We start from the raw sequence: 14806 nt of genomic DNA, 5'->3' as shown, positions 1-14806 counted from the left end.
GTCCCCCTCCCTGTCCCTGCTGTCCCCCTGTCCCCATCCCATCCTTACCCCTGTCCCTGTCCCTGTCCCTGTCCCCATCCCTGTCCCGCTGTCCCCATCCCTGTCCCCATGCCATCCCTACCCCTGTCCCATCCTTACCCCTGTCCCTGAAGCAGGGGTTGGGCTCGTAGCGCTCGATCAGGGTCTGTCCCTGCTGTCCCTGTCCCTGTCCCCACTGTCCCCTGTCCTGCCCTGTCCCTGAAGGAGGGTTGGTCGATCAGGGCCTGTCCTGCTGTCCCCCTGTCCCTGTCCCTGTCCCTATCCCTGTCCCTGTCCCCCTGTCCTTACCCCTGTCCCTGAAGGAGGGTTGGGCTCGTAGTGCTGATCAGGTCTGTCCCTGTCCCTGTCCCCATCCCATCCCTGTCCCCATCCATCCTTATCCCCTGTCCCTGAAGGAGGGGTTGGGCTCATGGCGCCTCGATCAGGGTCTGTCCCTGTCCCCCCCTGTCCCTGTCCCTGTCCCTGTCCCTGTCCCTGTCCCTGTCCCCATCCCTGTCCCTGTCCCCATCCCTGTCCCTGTCCCTGTCCCATCCTTACCCCTGTCCCTGAAGGAGGGGTTGGGCTCGTAGCGCTCGATCAGGGTCTGGGCCTGCTGTCCCCCTGTCCCTGTCCCCATCCCTGTCCCTGTCCCTGCTGTCCCCTGTCCCTGTCCCCATCCCTGTCCCCATCCCATCCTTACCCTGTCCCTGCTGTCCCCTGTCCCCATCCCTGTCCCTGTCCCTGCCGTCCCCTGTCCCTGTCCCCATCCCCTGTCCCCATCCCATCCTTACCCCTGTCCCTGCTGTCCCCCTGTCCCCATCCCTGTCCCTGTCCCTGCTGTCCCTGTCCTTACCCCTGTCCCTGAAGCAGGGGTTGGGCTCGTAGCGCTCGATCAGGGTCTGTCCCTGTCCCTGTCCCCATCCCTGTCCCTGTCCCTGTCCCTGTCCCCCCAGTCCTTACCCCTGTCCCTGAAGGAGGGGTTGGGCTCGTAGCGCTCGATCAGGGTCTGGGCCTGCTCGGGGCTCAGGGGTGGGAACAGAACCTCGTTGAGCCGCGGGTCCCTCTGCCGAGTGTTGACGAAGTCCCGGAGCTGCTCCCGGCTCAGGTAGGGCTTCCCTGCCAGCCCCCTGGGGAAACGGGGTCAGGGCACCCCAAAAAACACAGGGGAACCCCAAAATATCCCAAAGGAACCCAAAAATATCCAACAGAACCCAAAATATCCCAATGGAAACCAAAAAACACACCCAGGGGTGCCCCTGACCCCGTGGGGCTTCCCCGCCAGCCCCCTGGGAAAACGGGGTCAGGAACCCCAAAATATCCCACAGAACCCAAAATATCCCACAGAAACCAAAATATCCCAATGGAAACCCCAAAACTCACCCAGGGGGGACCCTGACCCCGTGGGGTTTCCCAGAGCCTCAACTGGGGGTCTGGGCACCCCAAACCTCCCGAGGTTACCCTAAATCCCCCCAGGGTGACCCCAAACCCCCCGAGGGTGACCCCAAACCCCCCCAGGGTGACCCCAAATCCCCTCGGGGTTACCCCAAACCCCTCAGGGTGACCCCAAATCCCCGGGTCACCCCCAAAGCCCCCTCAGGGTGACCCCCAAACCCCCTGGGGTGACCCCAAACCCCCTGGGGTGACCCCAGCCCCCAGGGTGACCCCAAACTCCCCAGGGTGACCCCAAACCCCCTGGGGTGACCCCAACCCCCAGGCCCCCCAAAGGCCGTTTTTGGGGTCTCACATCTCAGCAGGATCTTGTCCAGGCTCGGGCCGCAGGCAGGGCTTGCTCAGGAAGCGCGGAACGTCCCAATGGGAACATTTCGGAGAATGGCCTCAAGCCCCTGCAGGACCCCAAACATTGGGAGGGTCCTCAGCACCCCAGAGACCCCCTGGAACCCCCAAACTGCTCAGGAACACCTCCTGGAGCCCCTAAACTGCTCAGGAACACCCCAAAGGAACCCCCAAACTGCTCAAGAACACCCCAAAGGAGCCCCCAAACTGCTCAGGAACACCCCAAAGGAGCCTTAAACTGCTCAAGAACACCCCAAAGGAGCCCCCAAACTGCTCATAAGAACACCCCAAGGAACCCCCAAACTGCTCCAAGAACACCCCAAAGGAGCCCCCAAGCTGCTCAAGAACACCCCAAAGGAGCCCCCAAACTGCTCAGAAACACCCCAAAGGGGCCCCCAAACTACTCAGGAACACCCCAAAAAATCAGGGGGGGGAAACAGGGAGGGGAGGGGGAGAAGATCCAGAAATGAGGGGAGGAAAAACCTTCCCCCCAAAGAACGGGCCCTAAAAATGGAGGGAACCCCCCCAAAAAATGGGGGGAGAACCCCAAATAATGGGGGAGAACCCTAAAAAATGGGGGGGAAACCCCAAATAATGGAGGAGAACCCTAAAAATGGAGCAGAACCCCAAATAATGGGGAGAACCCTAAAAAATGGGGGGGACCTTAAAAATGGGGTGAAAATCCCAAATAATGGAGGAGAGCCCTGAAAAATGGGGGGGAACCCCAAATAATGGAGAAGAACCCCAAATAATGGAGGAGAACCCTAAAAAATGGGGGGGAACCCTAAAAATGGGATGAAAATCCCAAATAATGGAGGAGAACCCTAAAAAATGGGGGGAAGCCTAAAAAATAGGGGGGAACCCCAAATAATGGGGGGGAACCCCAAATAATGGAGGAGAACCCCAAATAATGGAGGAAAACCCTAAAAAAAGGGGGGAAGCCTAAAAATGGGGGGGGTCCCGGATTTTGGGGTCCCTACCCTGGTGCAGCTGAGCCCGATTTTGGGGAGGTCAGTGATTTTGGGGGGGGTCCCTGTTTGTTTTTGGGGTCTCTGTTTTTGGGGTCCCCATTTCTGGGGTCCCTACCCGGGTGCAGCTGAGCCTGATTTTGGGGTCTCCCATTTTTGGGGGGTCCCTGTTTGTTTTTGGGGGGGTCAGTGATTTTGGGGTCCCTATTTTTAGGGTGTCCCCTGCTTTTGGGGTCCCTACCCTGGGTGCAGCTTGAGCCCGATTTTGGGGGTCCCTGATTTTGGGGGTCCCTACTTCTGGTGCAGCTGAGCCTGATTTTACGGAGGGGTCCCCAATTTTGGGGTCCCTACCCTGGTGCAGCTGAGCCCGATTTTGGGAGGGTCCCATTTTGGGGTCCCTACCCTGGTGCAGCTTGAGCCCGATTTTGGGGTCAGTGATTTTAGGGGTCCTGTTTGTTTTGGGGGGCCAGTGATTTTGGGGTCCCTACCGGTGCAGCTGAGCCCGATTTTGGGGGTCAGTGATTTTGAGGTGTCCCATTTTGGGGTCCCCCGTTTTGGGGTCCCTACCGGTGCAGCTGAGCCCGATTTTGGAGGTGTCCCTGATTTTTGGGGGGTCCCTGTTTGTTTTTGGGGCGGTCAGTGATTTTGGGGGGGTCCCTATTTTTAGGGTGTCCCCAATTTTGGGGTCCCTACCCTGGTGCAGCTGAGCCCGATTTTGGGGGGTCAGTGATTTTTGGGGGGTCCCTGTTTGTTTTTGGGGGTCCCCATTTTTGGGGTCCCTACCCTGGTGCAGCTGAGCCCGATTTTGGGGGGGGTCCCCATTTTTGGGGTCCCTACCCGGAGTGCAGCTGAGCCTGATTTTGGGGGTCAGTGATTTTGGGGGGTCAGTGATTTTTGGGGTCCCTACCCTGGGTGTGCAGCCCAATTTTGAGGGTCCCAATTTGGGGGTCCCTACCCTGGTGCAGCTGGGCTCGATTTTGGGGGTCCCTGATTTTGGGGGGTCCCCGAATTTTGGGGTCCCTACCCTGGTGCAGCTGAGCCCGAATTTTGGGGAGTCAGTGATTTTGAGGTCAGTGATTTTAGGGAGTCCCCATTTTGGGGTCCCTACCCTGGTGCAGCTGAGCCCGCCGACTCAGCGCCGTCTCCACCCTCTTCTTGTCGGCCGAGAACATCTTGAGGATGCTGCCAGGGGCACCCCCACATTTTAGGGGGTCCCTGAGGGTCAGGGACCCCAAAACCTCCGGGGAGCCCCAGAAATTCAGGGGACCCCCAATAAAAGGGGTCCCCAAAGGAGGGAACTCAGGGGGCTTTGGGGTCACCATGGAAGAAGGGGGAAAAGAAAGGGGAGGAGGAAAGAGGAGACCCCAAAATTTGGGGGTGGAGGGGGAACCCCTGAATTTTTTGGGGGAGGGTCCCAAGAAATTCAGGGCAACCCCAAAAAGGGTCCCCTAAAATTTGGGGGCCTAGGGGGCTTTGGGGACTTCAGGAAAGCAGAAAAAAGGGGAGGGGGAAGAGGGGGGGACCCCAAAATTTGGGGAGGAGGTTGGGGGAGGGGTTTTGGGGGGTCCCCGACTCTGGGGTCCCGTTTTGGGGGGTTTAGCCCAATTTGGGGTCACTCACTTCTTAACCGGGATCTTTCCTCCTGGTTCACCTGCAGGGTCAGCTTCGTAGTACCTGGGGGCACAGGGGACCCTAAATTGGAGGACCCCAAACTGAGGGAACCCAAATCTGGGGGCAGAGGGACCCCAAATCTGAGGGGACCCCAAATTGGGGGGACCCCAAATTGGGAGAGGACCCCAAATCTAAGGGCACGAGGGACCCGAAATGGGAGGACCCCAAATCTTGGGGGCAGGGGGACCCCAAATTGGAGGACCCCAAATCAGAGGGACCCCAAATCTGGGGGTAGTAGGGGACCCACAAATTTGGGGAAGGAGCCCCAGAGGGGTTTGGGAAGAGGGTGAGGACATGAGGGGTCCAGGGAAGGCTTTGAGGTGGTTTTGGGGTCTTTGGGGGTTTTTGGGGTCCCCACGCCTTCCTGGGGTGGGTGCTGGGGGTTTTGGGGTTCAGGGATGATTTTGGGGTGGTTTTGGGGGGGGTTTGGGGGCCATTTTTTTGGGGTGTTTTTGGGGTACCCACGCCTTCCTCAGGTGGGTGCTGGGGTTTTGGGGTTCAGGGATGATTTTGGGCTGGTTTTTGGGGGTGTTTTTGGGGTGTTTTTGGGGTGTTTTTGGGGTACCCACGCCTTCCTCAGGTAGGTGTTGGGGTTTTGGGGTTCAGGGATGATTTTGAGGTGTTTTTGGGGTGGTTTTGGGGCTGTTTTGGGGCCGTTTTGGGGTGGTTTTGGGGTACCCACGCCTTCCTCAGGTGGGTGTTGGGGTTTTTGGGGTTCAGGGATGATTTTGGGGGGGTTTTGGGGGCGGTTTTGGGGGGTTTTTGGGGTACCCACGCCTTCCTCAGGTAGGTGTTCCTGGAGCCGTTCCTGGCCAGGATGTTCATGGCCAGCTGGAACAGCTCGTCCGTCCACACCTGGGGGACCCCAAAATTGAGGGGAGGGGGTGTCAGAACCCCCAAAACCCTCCCAGGGACCCCAAAAACCATCCTGGGACCCCAAAACCCTCCCAGAGATCCCCAAAACCCCCCCAGGGACCCCCAAAACCCACCCAGGGACTCCCAAACCCTGCCCAGGGACCCCCAAACCCACCCAGGGACCCCCAAACCCACTTGGGGACCCCCCAAACCCCTCAAGGGACCCCCCAAACCCACCCAGGGACCCCCAAAACCCACCCAAGGACCCCCAAAACCCTCCCAGGGACCCCCAAAACCCTCCCAAGGGACTCCCAAAATGCACCAGGGACCCCCAAACCCCCCCAGGGACCCCCAAACCCACCCAGGGACCCCCAAACCCACCCAGGGACCCCAAAACCCACCAGGGACCCCAAAACCCTCCCAGGGACCCCCAAACCCACCCAGGGACCCCAAACCCACCCAGGGACCCCCAAACCCTCCCAGGGACCCCCAAAACCCACCCAGGGACCCCCAAACCCACCCAGGGACCCCCAAAACCCTCCCAGGGACCCCCAAAACCCACTTAGGGACCCCCAAACCCACCCAGGGACCCCTAAACCCACCCAGGGACCCCCAAAACCCACTCAGGGACCCCCAAAACCCTCCCAAGGACCCCCAGACCCCCACCCAGGGACTCCCAAACACTTCCTAGGGACACCCTGGGACCCCTAAACCCCCGGGGACCCCAAAACGGGCACCCAGAGCTCCCCAGACCCCCAGAGCCCCCAGACCCCCAGAGCCCCCAGAGCCCCTGAGCCCCCTCCCCACCTTGGCCACGTCGTCCTGGACGGCCACGAAGTTGAGGAAGGTGAGGTTGACCATGTCGGGTCCGTGCACCACGGTCAGGAGGCGCTGGGGAGGGGGACCCCCAGGGACCCCAAAACCCAGGGCTTCACGGCTCTGGGGGTCCTGCACCCCAAAACAGAGCACAGACCCCAAAAATGTACCCAGAGACCCCAAAAATGTACCCCAAAATACACCCCAGGGACCCCCAGGGACCCCAAAACTCAGGGCCTCACGGCTGCGGGGGTCCTGCACCCCAAAATGTACCCAGAGACCCCAAAACGTGCTCAGAGACCCCCAAAATACACCCCCCAGGGACCCCCAGGGACCCCAAAACCCAGGGCTTCACGGCTCCGGGGGTCCTGCACCCCAAAACAGAGCAGAGACCCCAAAAATGTAACCAGAGACCCCAAAAATGTACCCAGAGACCCCCAAACTGTACCCCAAAATACCCCCAGGGACCCCAAAACCCCCCAGGTCTGGGGTCCTGGAACCCCATCCCTCCCCCAGCCCCCGGTTTTGGGGTGTCCCCCAGTTGTTTTGGGGTCCCCAACCCCTTCCCATTGTTTTTGGGGTCCCCCAGCCCCCAGCCCCCGATTTTAGGGTCCCCAGCCCCTCCCCATTGTTTTTGGGGTCCCCAGCCCCCCCAAGCCCCTGATTTTGGGGTCCCCAGCCCCCACCCCCTGATTTTGGGGTCCCCAGCCCCTCCCCTAATTTTGGGGTCCCCCAGCCCCCAATTTTGGGGTCCCCAGCCCCTCCCCCCATTGTTTGGGGTCCCCAGCCCCTCCCATTGTTTTGGGTCCCCCAGCCCCCAGCCCCCGATTTTGGGGTCCCCAGCCCCTCCCGTTGTTTCAGGGTCCCCCAGCCCCTCCCCCTATTGTTTCAGGGTCCCCAGCCCCCACCCCCGTTTTAGGGTCCCCAGCCCCCCATTGTTTTGGGGTCCCCACACCAGCCCCCACTTCCCCGATTTTGGGGTCCCCCGATTTTAGGGTCCCCCCGATTTTGAGGGTCTCCCCCGATTTTGGGGTCCCCCCACCTTGGGGGCGCGGGCGAAGCGTCCCGTGCGGGTGTCCCGGATGGTCGTGATGTCCAAGAGCTCCACCTCCTGTGGGACCCCAAAAACACCTCAGAGACCCCAAAAACTGCTCAGGGACCCCAAAAAACTGCTCAGGGCACCCCAAAAACACCTCAGGGACCCCAAAAACTGCTCAGGGCACCCCAAAAACTGCTCAGGGACCCCAAAAACTGCTCAGGGCACCCCAAAAACTGCCTTGGGGACCCCAAAAACACCTCAGGGACCCCAAAACTGCTCAGGGACCCCAAAAACACCTCAGGGATCCCAAAACTGCTCAGGGACCCCAAAAACTGCTCAGGGCACCCCAAAAATGCCTTAGGGACCCCAAAAAACTGCTCAGGGACCCCAAAAACACCTCAGGGACCCCAAAAACGCCTCAGAGACCCCAAAAATGCCTCAGGTACCCCAAAACTGCTCAGGGCACCACAAAAACACCTCAGGGACCCCAAAATTGCTCAGGGATCTCAAAAACTGCTCAGGGCACCCCAAAAACTGCTCAGGCACCCCAAAAATGCCTCAGGGACCCCAAAAACGCCTCAGGGACCCCAAAAATGCCTCAGGGACCCCAAAAACTGCTCAGGGACACCAAAATCACCTCAGGGATCCCAAAATTGCTCAGGGACCCCAAAAACTGCTCAGGGACCCCAAAACTGCTCAGGGATCCCAAAAACACCTCAGGGACCCCAAAAACGCCTCAGGAACCCCAAAAATGCCTCAGGGACCCCAAAAACTGCTCAGGGACCCCAAAACTGCTCAGGGACTCCAAAAACACCTCAGGGACCCCAAAAATGCCTCAGGGATCCCAAAAAACTGCTCAGGGCACCCCAAAAACCGCTCAGGGCACCCAAAAAACTGCTCAGAGACCCCAAAAACTGCTCAGGGACCCCAAAAACTGCTCAGGGCACCCGAAAAACTGCTCAGGGACCCCAAAAACTGCTCAGGGACTCCAAAAACTGCTCAGGGACCCCAAAAACTGTTCAGGGCACCCCAAAAATGCCTCAGGGATCCCAAAAACACCTCAGGGACCCCAAAACTGCTCAGGGACCCCAAAAACTGCCTCAGGGATCCCAAAACTGCTCAGGGACCCCAAAAACTGCTCAGGGACCCCAAAAACGCCTCAGAGACCCCAAAAAACTGCTCAGGGCACCCCAAAACTGCTCAGGGCACCCCAAAAACTGCTCAGGGCACCCCAAAATCACCTCGGGGACCCCAAAAACACCTCTGGGACCCCAAAAACACCTCAGGGACCCCAAAAATGCCTTAGGAACCCCAAAAATGCCTTAGGGACCCCAAAAATGCCTTAGGGATCCCAAAAACACTTCAGGGACCCCAAAAATGCCTCAGGGACCCCAAAACTGCTCAGGAACCCCAAAAACTGCCTTGGGGACCCCAAAAACACCTCAGGGATCCCAAAAACTGCTCAGGGCACCCCAAAAACTGCTCAGGCACCCCAAAAATGCCTCAGGGACCCCAAAAACGCCTCAGGGACCCCAAAAACTGCTCAGGGCACCCCAAAAACACTTCAGGGCACCCCAAAAACACCTCAGGGACCCCAAAAACATCTCAGGGCACCCCAGAACTGCTCAGGGACCCCAAAACTGCTCAGGGACCCCAAAACTGCTCAGGGCACCCCAAAAACTGCTCAGGAACCCCAAAAACTGCCTTGGGGACCCCAAAAACTGCTCAGGGACCCCAAAAATTGCCTTGGGGACCCCAAAAACTGCTCAGGGCACCCCAAAAACTGCTCAGGGACCCCAAAAACTGCTCAGGGCACCCCAAAAACTGCTCAGGGACCCCAAAAAACTGCTCAGGGTACCCCAAAACTGCTCAGAGACCCCAAAAAACTGCTCAGGGTACCCCAAAAATGCCTTAGGGACCCCAAAAACACCTCAGGGACCCCAAAACTGCTCAGGGACCCCAAAACTGCTCAGGGACCCCAAAAACACCTCAGGGACCCCAAAAACTGCTCAGGGACCCCAAAACTGCTCAGGGCACCCCAAAAACTGCTCAGGGACCCCAAAAATGCCTTAGGGACCCCAAAAAACTGCTCAGGAACCCCAAAAATTTCTCAGGGACCCCAAAAGGGGGTCCCAAATAGGGGAGAGCCCAAAAGGGGGAGAGGGACCCCAAAAATGGGACCCCCAAGGGGGGAGAGCCCAAAAGGGAAAAGGGACCCCAAAGGGAGGTCGGGGGACCCCAAATGGGGCAGAGCCCAAACAGGGGAGCAGAAATGGGGGGGCACAGAGAGATGGGAGAGGACCCAAAAATGAGGGGTCAGGAGATGGGGCGAACCCCAAAATTGGGAGAGTCACCCAAAAGTGGGAGGGTGCAGAGGGGATGGAGTGAACCCCAAATGGGAGTCACCCCAAAAATGAGGGGTGCAGGGAGATGGGAGTGAACCCCAAAATTGGGAGGTCACCCCAAAGATTGGGGGGGTTCAGTGGTTTGGGGATCAGGGGAGCAAAGGGGTCTAAAAATTGGGGAGGGCCAGAGGGAACCCCAGAAAATTGGGGGTCGGGGGACCCCAAAAGTGTGGGAGGGGGTAGGGCTGACCCCTCCCACCCCCCAAAAAATGGGGTCACAGGGGCCCCAAAAGGGGATTTGGGAGAGACCCCCAAAAATACCCAGGGGTTTGGGGGGCCCAGGGAGTCACCCTCCCCTCCCGGGTGGGGGGTATCGAGGTAGGGGGACCCCAAATTTGGGGGTCACGAAGTTTTGGAGCCCCCCTCCAGCCCCCAACCCCCTTCAGTGTCCGGAGCCGCTTGCTGGGGGGAGGGGAAGGGAGGCCTTTCCACGCCCCTCCCCACCCTCGGCCGCCGGAATGCCCCTCCCCGGATGTGGGGTCCCCGGGAGGGAGGGGCAGGGAGCCCCAAAATCGCGGCTGGGCAAGGCGATGAGGCAGGGCCTTCCGGGGATTTGGGGGTTTGAGGGGGATTTGAATGGGGGATTTGAGGGGATTTTGGGGGATTTGGGGGATTTGGGGGTTTTGGGCAATTTTGGGGGTTTGAGGAGATTTGGGGTTTCGGGGATTTCGGAGGGAGGCAGGATTTGGGGAGGCAGGGATTTGGGGGTCCTGTTTTGGGGTTCGATTTTTGGGGCTCATTTTTTGGGGTTCCTTTTTGGAGGTTCATTTTTTGGGGGTTCATTTTTTTAGGGTTCAGTTTTTGGGTTTCATTTTTTGGGGCTCAGTTTTTGGGGTCCCTGTTTTGGGGCTCAGTTTTTGGGGTTCATTTTTTGGGGGTTCATTTTATGGGGTTCATTTTTTGGGGTTCCCGTTTCAGGGGTGGTTTTTGGGGGTCAGTTTTGAGGGTCAGTTTTGGGGGGTTCATTTTTTGGGGTTCATTTTATGGGGTTCATTTTTGGGGTTCCTGTTTCAGGGGTGGTTTTTGGGGGTCCCTGTTTTGGGGTTCCCGTTTCAGGGGTGATTTTTGGGGCTCAGTTTTTGGGGCTCATTTTTTGGGGTTCCTGTTTCAGGGGTGGTTTTTGGGGGTTCATTTTTGAGGGTCAGTTTTGGGGGGTTCATTTTTTGGGGCTCAGTTTTTGGGGTTCCCCTTTCAGGGGTGGTTTTTGGGGGTCAGTTTTGAGGGTCAGTTTTGGGGGTCCCTGTTTTGGGGGGTTCATTTTTTGGGGCTCAGTTTTTGGGGGCTCAGTTTTTGGGGTGGTTTTTGGGGGTTCATTTTTTGGGGTTCATTTTTTGGGGTTCATTTTGGGGTTCAGTTTTTGGGGTGGTTTTGGGGGTCCCTGTTTTGGGGCTCAGGTTTTGGGGCTCAGTTTTTGGGGCTCATTTTTTGGGGTGGTTTTTGGGGGTCCCTCACCGTGCTGGGCCCGGTCCAGTAGAGGAAGAATCCGTCGGGGTCCACGCGCAGCGTCACCGGGGTGCGGCTGGGGGGCTCCTGGGGGAAATGGGGCCTGGGGGGGTCCCCAAAGCCCCTGACCCCACCAAACCCTCCCAGCACCCCCAAAACCCCTGACCCCCAAAACCCCCAAACCCCTCCCAGCACCCCAAAACCTCCTGACCCCCCAAAACCCCTGACCCCCAAACCCCTCCCAGCACCCCCAAAACCCCTCCCAGCACCCCCAAACCCCCAAACCCCTCCCAGCATCCCCCAAACCCTCCCCTAAACCCCTTCCCAAGGGACCCCAAAATTATTTGGGACCCCCACACACACGGGGACCCCAAAACCAGCCCGGGGTCCCCAAAGACCCCTAAAACAGCCCAGGAACCCCCAAAAACACCTCAAAGACCCCCTAAACCAGCCCAGGAACCCCCAAAAACACCCTCAAAGACCCCCAAAACCACCCCTGGAACCCCCAAAAACACCCCAAGACCCCCTAAAAACACCCAGGAACCCCCAAAAAACACCCCAAAGACCCCCCAAAAACACCCCAAAGACCCCCAAACCACCCAGGAACCCCAAAAACACCCCAAAGACCCCCTAAAACACCCAGGAACCCCAAAAATACACCCCAAAGACCCCCCAAACCACCCAGGACCCCCAAACCCCCCAGGGACTCCCAAACCCCTCTGGGACCCCAAAATCCCCCACCCTCCAGGGACCCCAAAAGCAGCGCAGGGACCCCAAAAACCCTCCCAGGGCTCCCCCGCCCCCAGCCTTCTCGGGGCCCCCCAAAATGTGGGGTGATTGGTGGGGAGGGCGGCCCTCCCGAGGACTTTGACCCCATAAAGTGCCGGAAAAGGGGGGCCACGCCCTAAAAGGGGGAGGGGCCTTAAAAGGGGAGGGGAAGCCCTAATTGGTGCCCTCCCCAAAACCCGGGGAGAACGAGGAATTTGGGGTGAAATGGGGACTTGAGGGGTTTGGGGGTCTCGAGGGACCCGCCCTGGGGGACCCAATTTCCATTTTCTGGCCCCAAAACGGGGTCAGGGCTGGAAAAGGGGTCACGAAGAGGGAGGGGAGGAAAAGGAGAGGGGGCAAAACTGGGGGTCCTTGATGGATTGGGGGTCGAGGAGGAGCTGGAGGGGGGTTGGGGGTCCTGGGGATTGAGGGGAGAACTGGGGGTCCTGGGTTGGTTCTGGGTGGGGTTTAGGGGATTTGGGGAGATTTAAGGGGTTCGGGGTGGATTTGGGGAAAATTCTGGGGGAGGGGGAGAGGGTGATTTGGGCTTTCAGGGGGCTTGGAGATGATTTGGGGGTCCAGGTGGGTTTGGGGGAGATTTGGGGGAGGCTGGGTGGGTTTTGGGGAGATTTGGGCGTTTTGGGGGAGATTTGGGGAGGTCCCAGGTGGCTCTGGGGAGGAACTGAGGGGCTCAGGGTGGATTTAGGGGAGACTTGAGGGGTCTCAGGGAGGGTTTGGGGGTCCCCAGCGGGATTTTGGGGTGATTTGGCCGTTCTGGGGGATTTGGGGACCCTCTGGGAGTTCGAGGGGAGTTTGGGATCATTTTGGGGGCCGGGTGGGGCTTGGGAAGATTTGGGGGCTTTGAGGACAATTTTGGGGGTCCCAGGGAGGTTTGGGGGCTTTTGGGGCGGGTCTGGGGGTCTTTAAGGGTTTCAGGGAGGGTCTGGGGGTCCTGGGGAGGATTGGGGGTCCTATGGGGGCCTCAGGAAGATTTGGGGGTGACTCGAGGGGGATTTGGGTGTCCTGGGTTTTGGGGGTCTTTGAGGCTTCAGGGAGGGCTTGGGGGTGATTTGGGGGTCCACGTTGCTCTGGGGGGTGATTTGGGGGTCCTGAGGGGATTTGGGGCAGATTTGGGGATCCCGGATGGGCTTGGGGTGATTTGGGAGGGTCCTGAGGGGATTGGGGGGCGATTTTGGGGGTCCTAGGAGGCGGTTCGGGAGTCCCAGGGGTCCTAGGGTTGGTTTGGGGTCCTAGGGGATCAGTTTGGGTCCCAGGGTTGGTTTGGGGGTCCTGGGGTCGGTTCGGGGTCCAGGGTTGGTTTGAGGGTCCTGGGGTCAGTTCAGGGTCCCAGGGTTGGTTTGAGGGTCCTAGGGTTGGTTTGAGGGTCCCAGGGGGTCGGCTTTGGGTCCCAGGGGTTGGTTTGGGGTCCCAGGGGTTGGTTTGGGGGTCCCAGGGTCGGTCTCAGGGTCTCAGGAGTCCTGGGGGTCCTAGGGAGCACTCAGGGGTCCTGGGGAGGTTTGGGGGTCCTGCTGGAGCACTCGAGGGTCTCGGGGAGGTTTGGGGGTCCCGGGGAGGTTTGGGGTCCCAGGATCACTCGGGGTCCTGGGAGGTTTGGGGTCCCAGGAGCACTCGGGGGGTCCTGGGGATCGGTTCAGGGGTCCTGGGAGGGTCAGGAGTTCCGAGGGTTGGTTTGGGAGCCCCGGGGTCGCTCTGGGGGATCTCGGGGGAGGCTCGGGAAGTTCCGGGGGGTCCGGGGGGTCGGTTGTCCGGGTCCCGGGGGTCGCTTGGGAAGTTCCGGGAGTTCCACGGGACAGCTCAGGAGGGTCCTGGGGTCGCTCTGGGGTCCTGAGAGCCGCTCTGGGGTCCCGGGGTCCTGGGATCAGTCCGGGGTTCTGTTTCTGGGGTCCTGGGTTGGGTTCTGGGATCCTGGGGGTCCTGGGGTCGAGTCCAGGGGTCCCAGGGTGGGCCTCGGGGTCCTGGGGTCCGGTCCGGGGATCGTTTCAGGGGTCCTGGGTGGGCTCAGGGATCCAGGGGGTCCTGGAGGGTCCCGGGGGTCGAGTCCAGGGAGTCCTGGGGTGGAGTTCAGGGGGTCTCGGGGTGGGCTCAGGGGTCCTGGGGTCGTGGGGATCGGTCCGGGAGTTCGTTTCTGGGGTCCTGGGTGGGCTCTAGGGATCCGGGGGTCCTGGGATCGGTCCAGGAATGGCGGGGAGCGGTTCGGGCGGTGGGCTCGGGGGTCCTAGGAGTCCTGGGGTCGGTCCAGGAGTGCCTGAGGGTGGATCCGGGGTCCCGGGGTCCTGGGATCGGTCCGGGAGTGCCTGGGGTGGGTCCAGGGATCGGTCCGGGAGTACCGGGGTGGGTCCGGGGTCCTGGGGATCGGTCCGGGGTCCTGGGGATCGGTCCGGGAGTGCCCGGGGTGGGTTCGGAGTTCCGGGGTCCTGGGGTCGGTCCAGGGATGCCGGGGTCCTGGGAGTCGGTCCGGGAGTACCAGGGGTGGGTCCGGGGTCGCGGGATCGGTCCGGGAGTACCGGGGGTGGGTCCAGGGGTCGCGGGGATCGGTCCGGGAGTGACAGGGGCGGTTCGGGGGTGGGCTCGGGATCGGGGGATCCTGGGGATCCTGGGGTCCCGCTCACCTCGTCCCAGCGGATGAATTTGCTGCCCCGCACGAGCATCTCAGGCACCGCGGCGGCTCCAGCGGGAGCGGGGCCGGCACCGGCACCAGGGCCGCCATCGCCGAGCGCCCACGGGGCGGGGCCAGCGCGGAGGGGCAGGGCCAGCGCGGGAGGGGCGGGGCCAGCGCGGGAGGGGCGGGGCACAAGGGAATGTGGGCGGGGCCAAAGATCGGGGTGGAGTCACCGGCGCCGTTCAGGAATGGGGCGGGGCCGAAGGGATCGGGGGCGGGGCCTCTGAAAGGGGCAGGGCCAGGAAGGGATGGAGCTCCTGGCGATAAAAAGGAGAGGGCGGGGCCAAAGCGGAGGGGCGGGGCGGAGGAAATGGGCGGGGCGGGGGAGGAGCCATCGAGGGGTGGAGCC

General features: G+C 60.5%; 1 protein-coding gene across 1 annotated transcript; it reads right to left on the bottom strand.

Annotated features, from left to right (window-relative positions):
- Positions 1–978: 978 nt before the first annotated feature.
- Positions 979–14527, bottom strand: LOC126651407 (1-phosphatidylinositol 4,5-bisphosphate phosphodiesterase beta-3-like; the record flags this gene model as incomplete). Its single annotated transcript, XM_050337291.1, has 8 exons — positions 14408–14527; positions 11019–11096; positions 7165–7233; positions 6114–6254; positions 5227–5306; positions 4401–4454; positions 3889–3962; positions 979–1134 (listed from the first exon to the last, which is right to left on the bottom strand). Coding segments are annotated over exons 1-8 (691 nt in total), but the record flags the coding sequence as incomplete, so codon positions are not given.
- Positions 14528–14806: the final 279 nt, after the last annotated feature.

The sequence above is a fragment of the Myiozetetes cayanensis genome, unplaced genomic scaffold, assembly GCF_022539395.1.
Source record: "Myiozetetes cayanensis isolate MyiCay16 unplaced genomic scaffold, myiCay2020 scf601, whole genome shotgun sequence".
In the NCBI taxonomy this organism is placed as follows: domain Eukaryota; kingdom Metazoa; phylum Chordata; class Aves; order Passeriformes; family Tyrannidae; genus Myiozetetes; species Myiozetetes cayanensis.
This window is presented reverse-complemented; position numbering and strand designations above follow the sequence as displayed.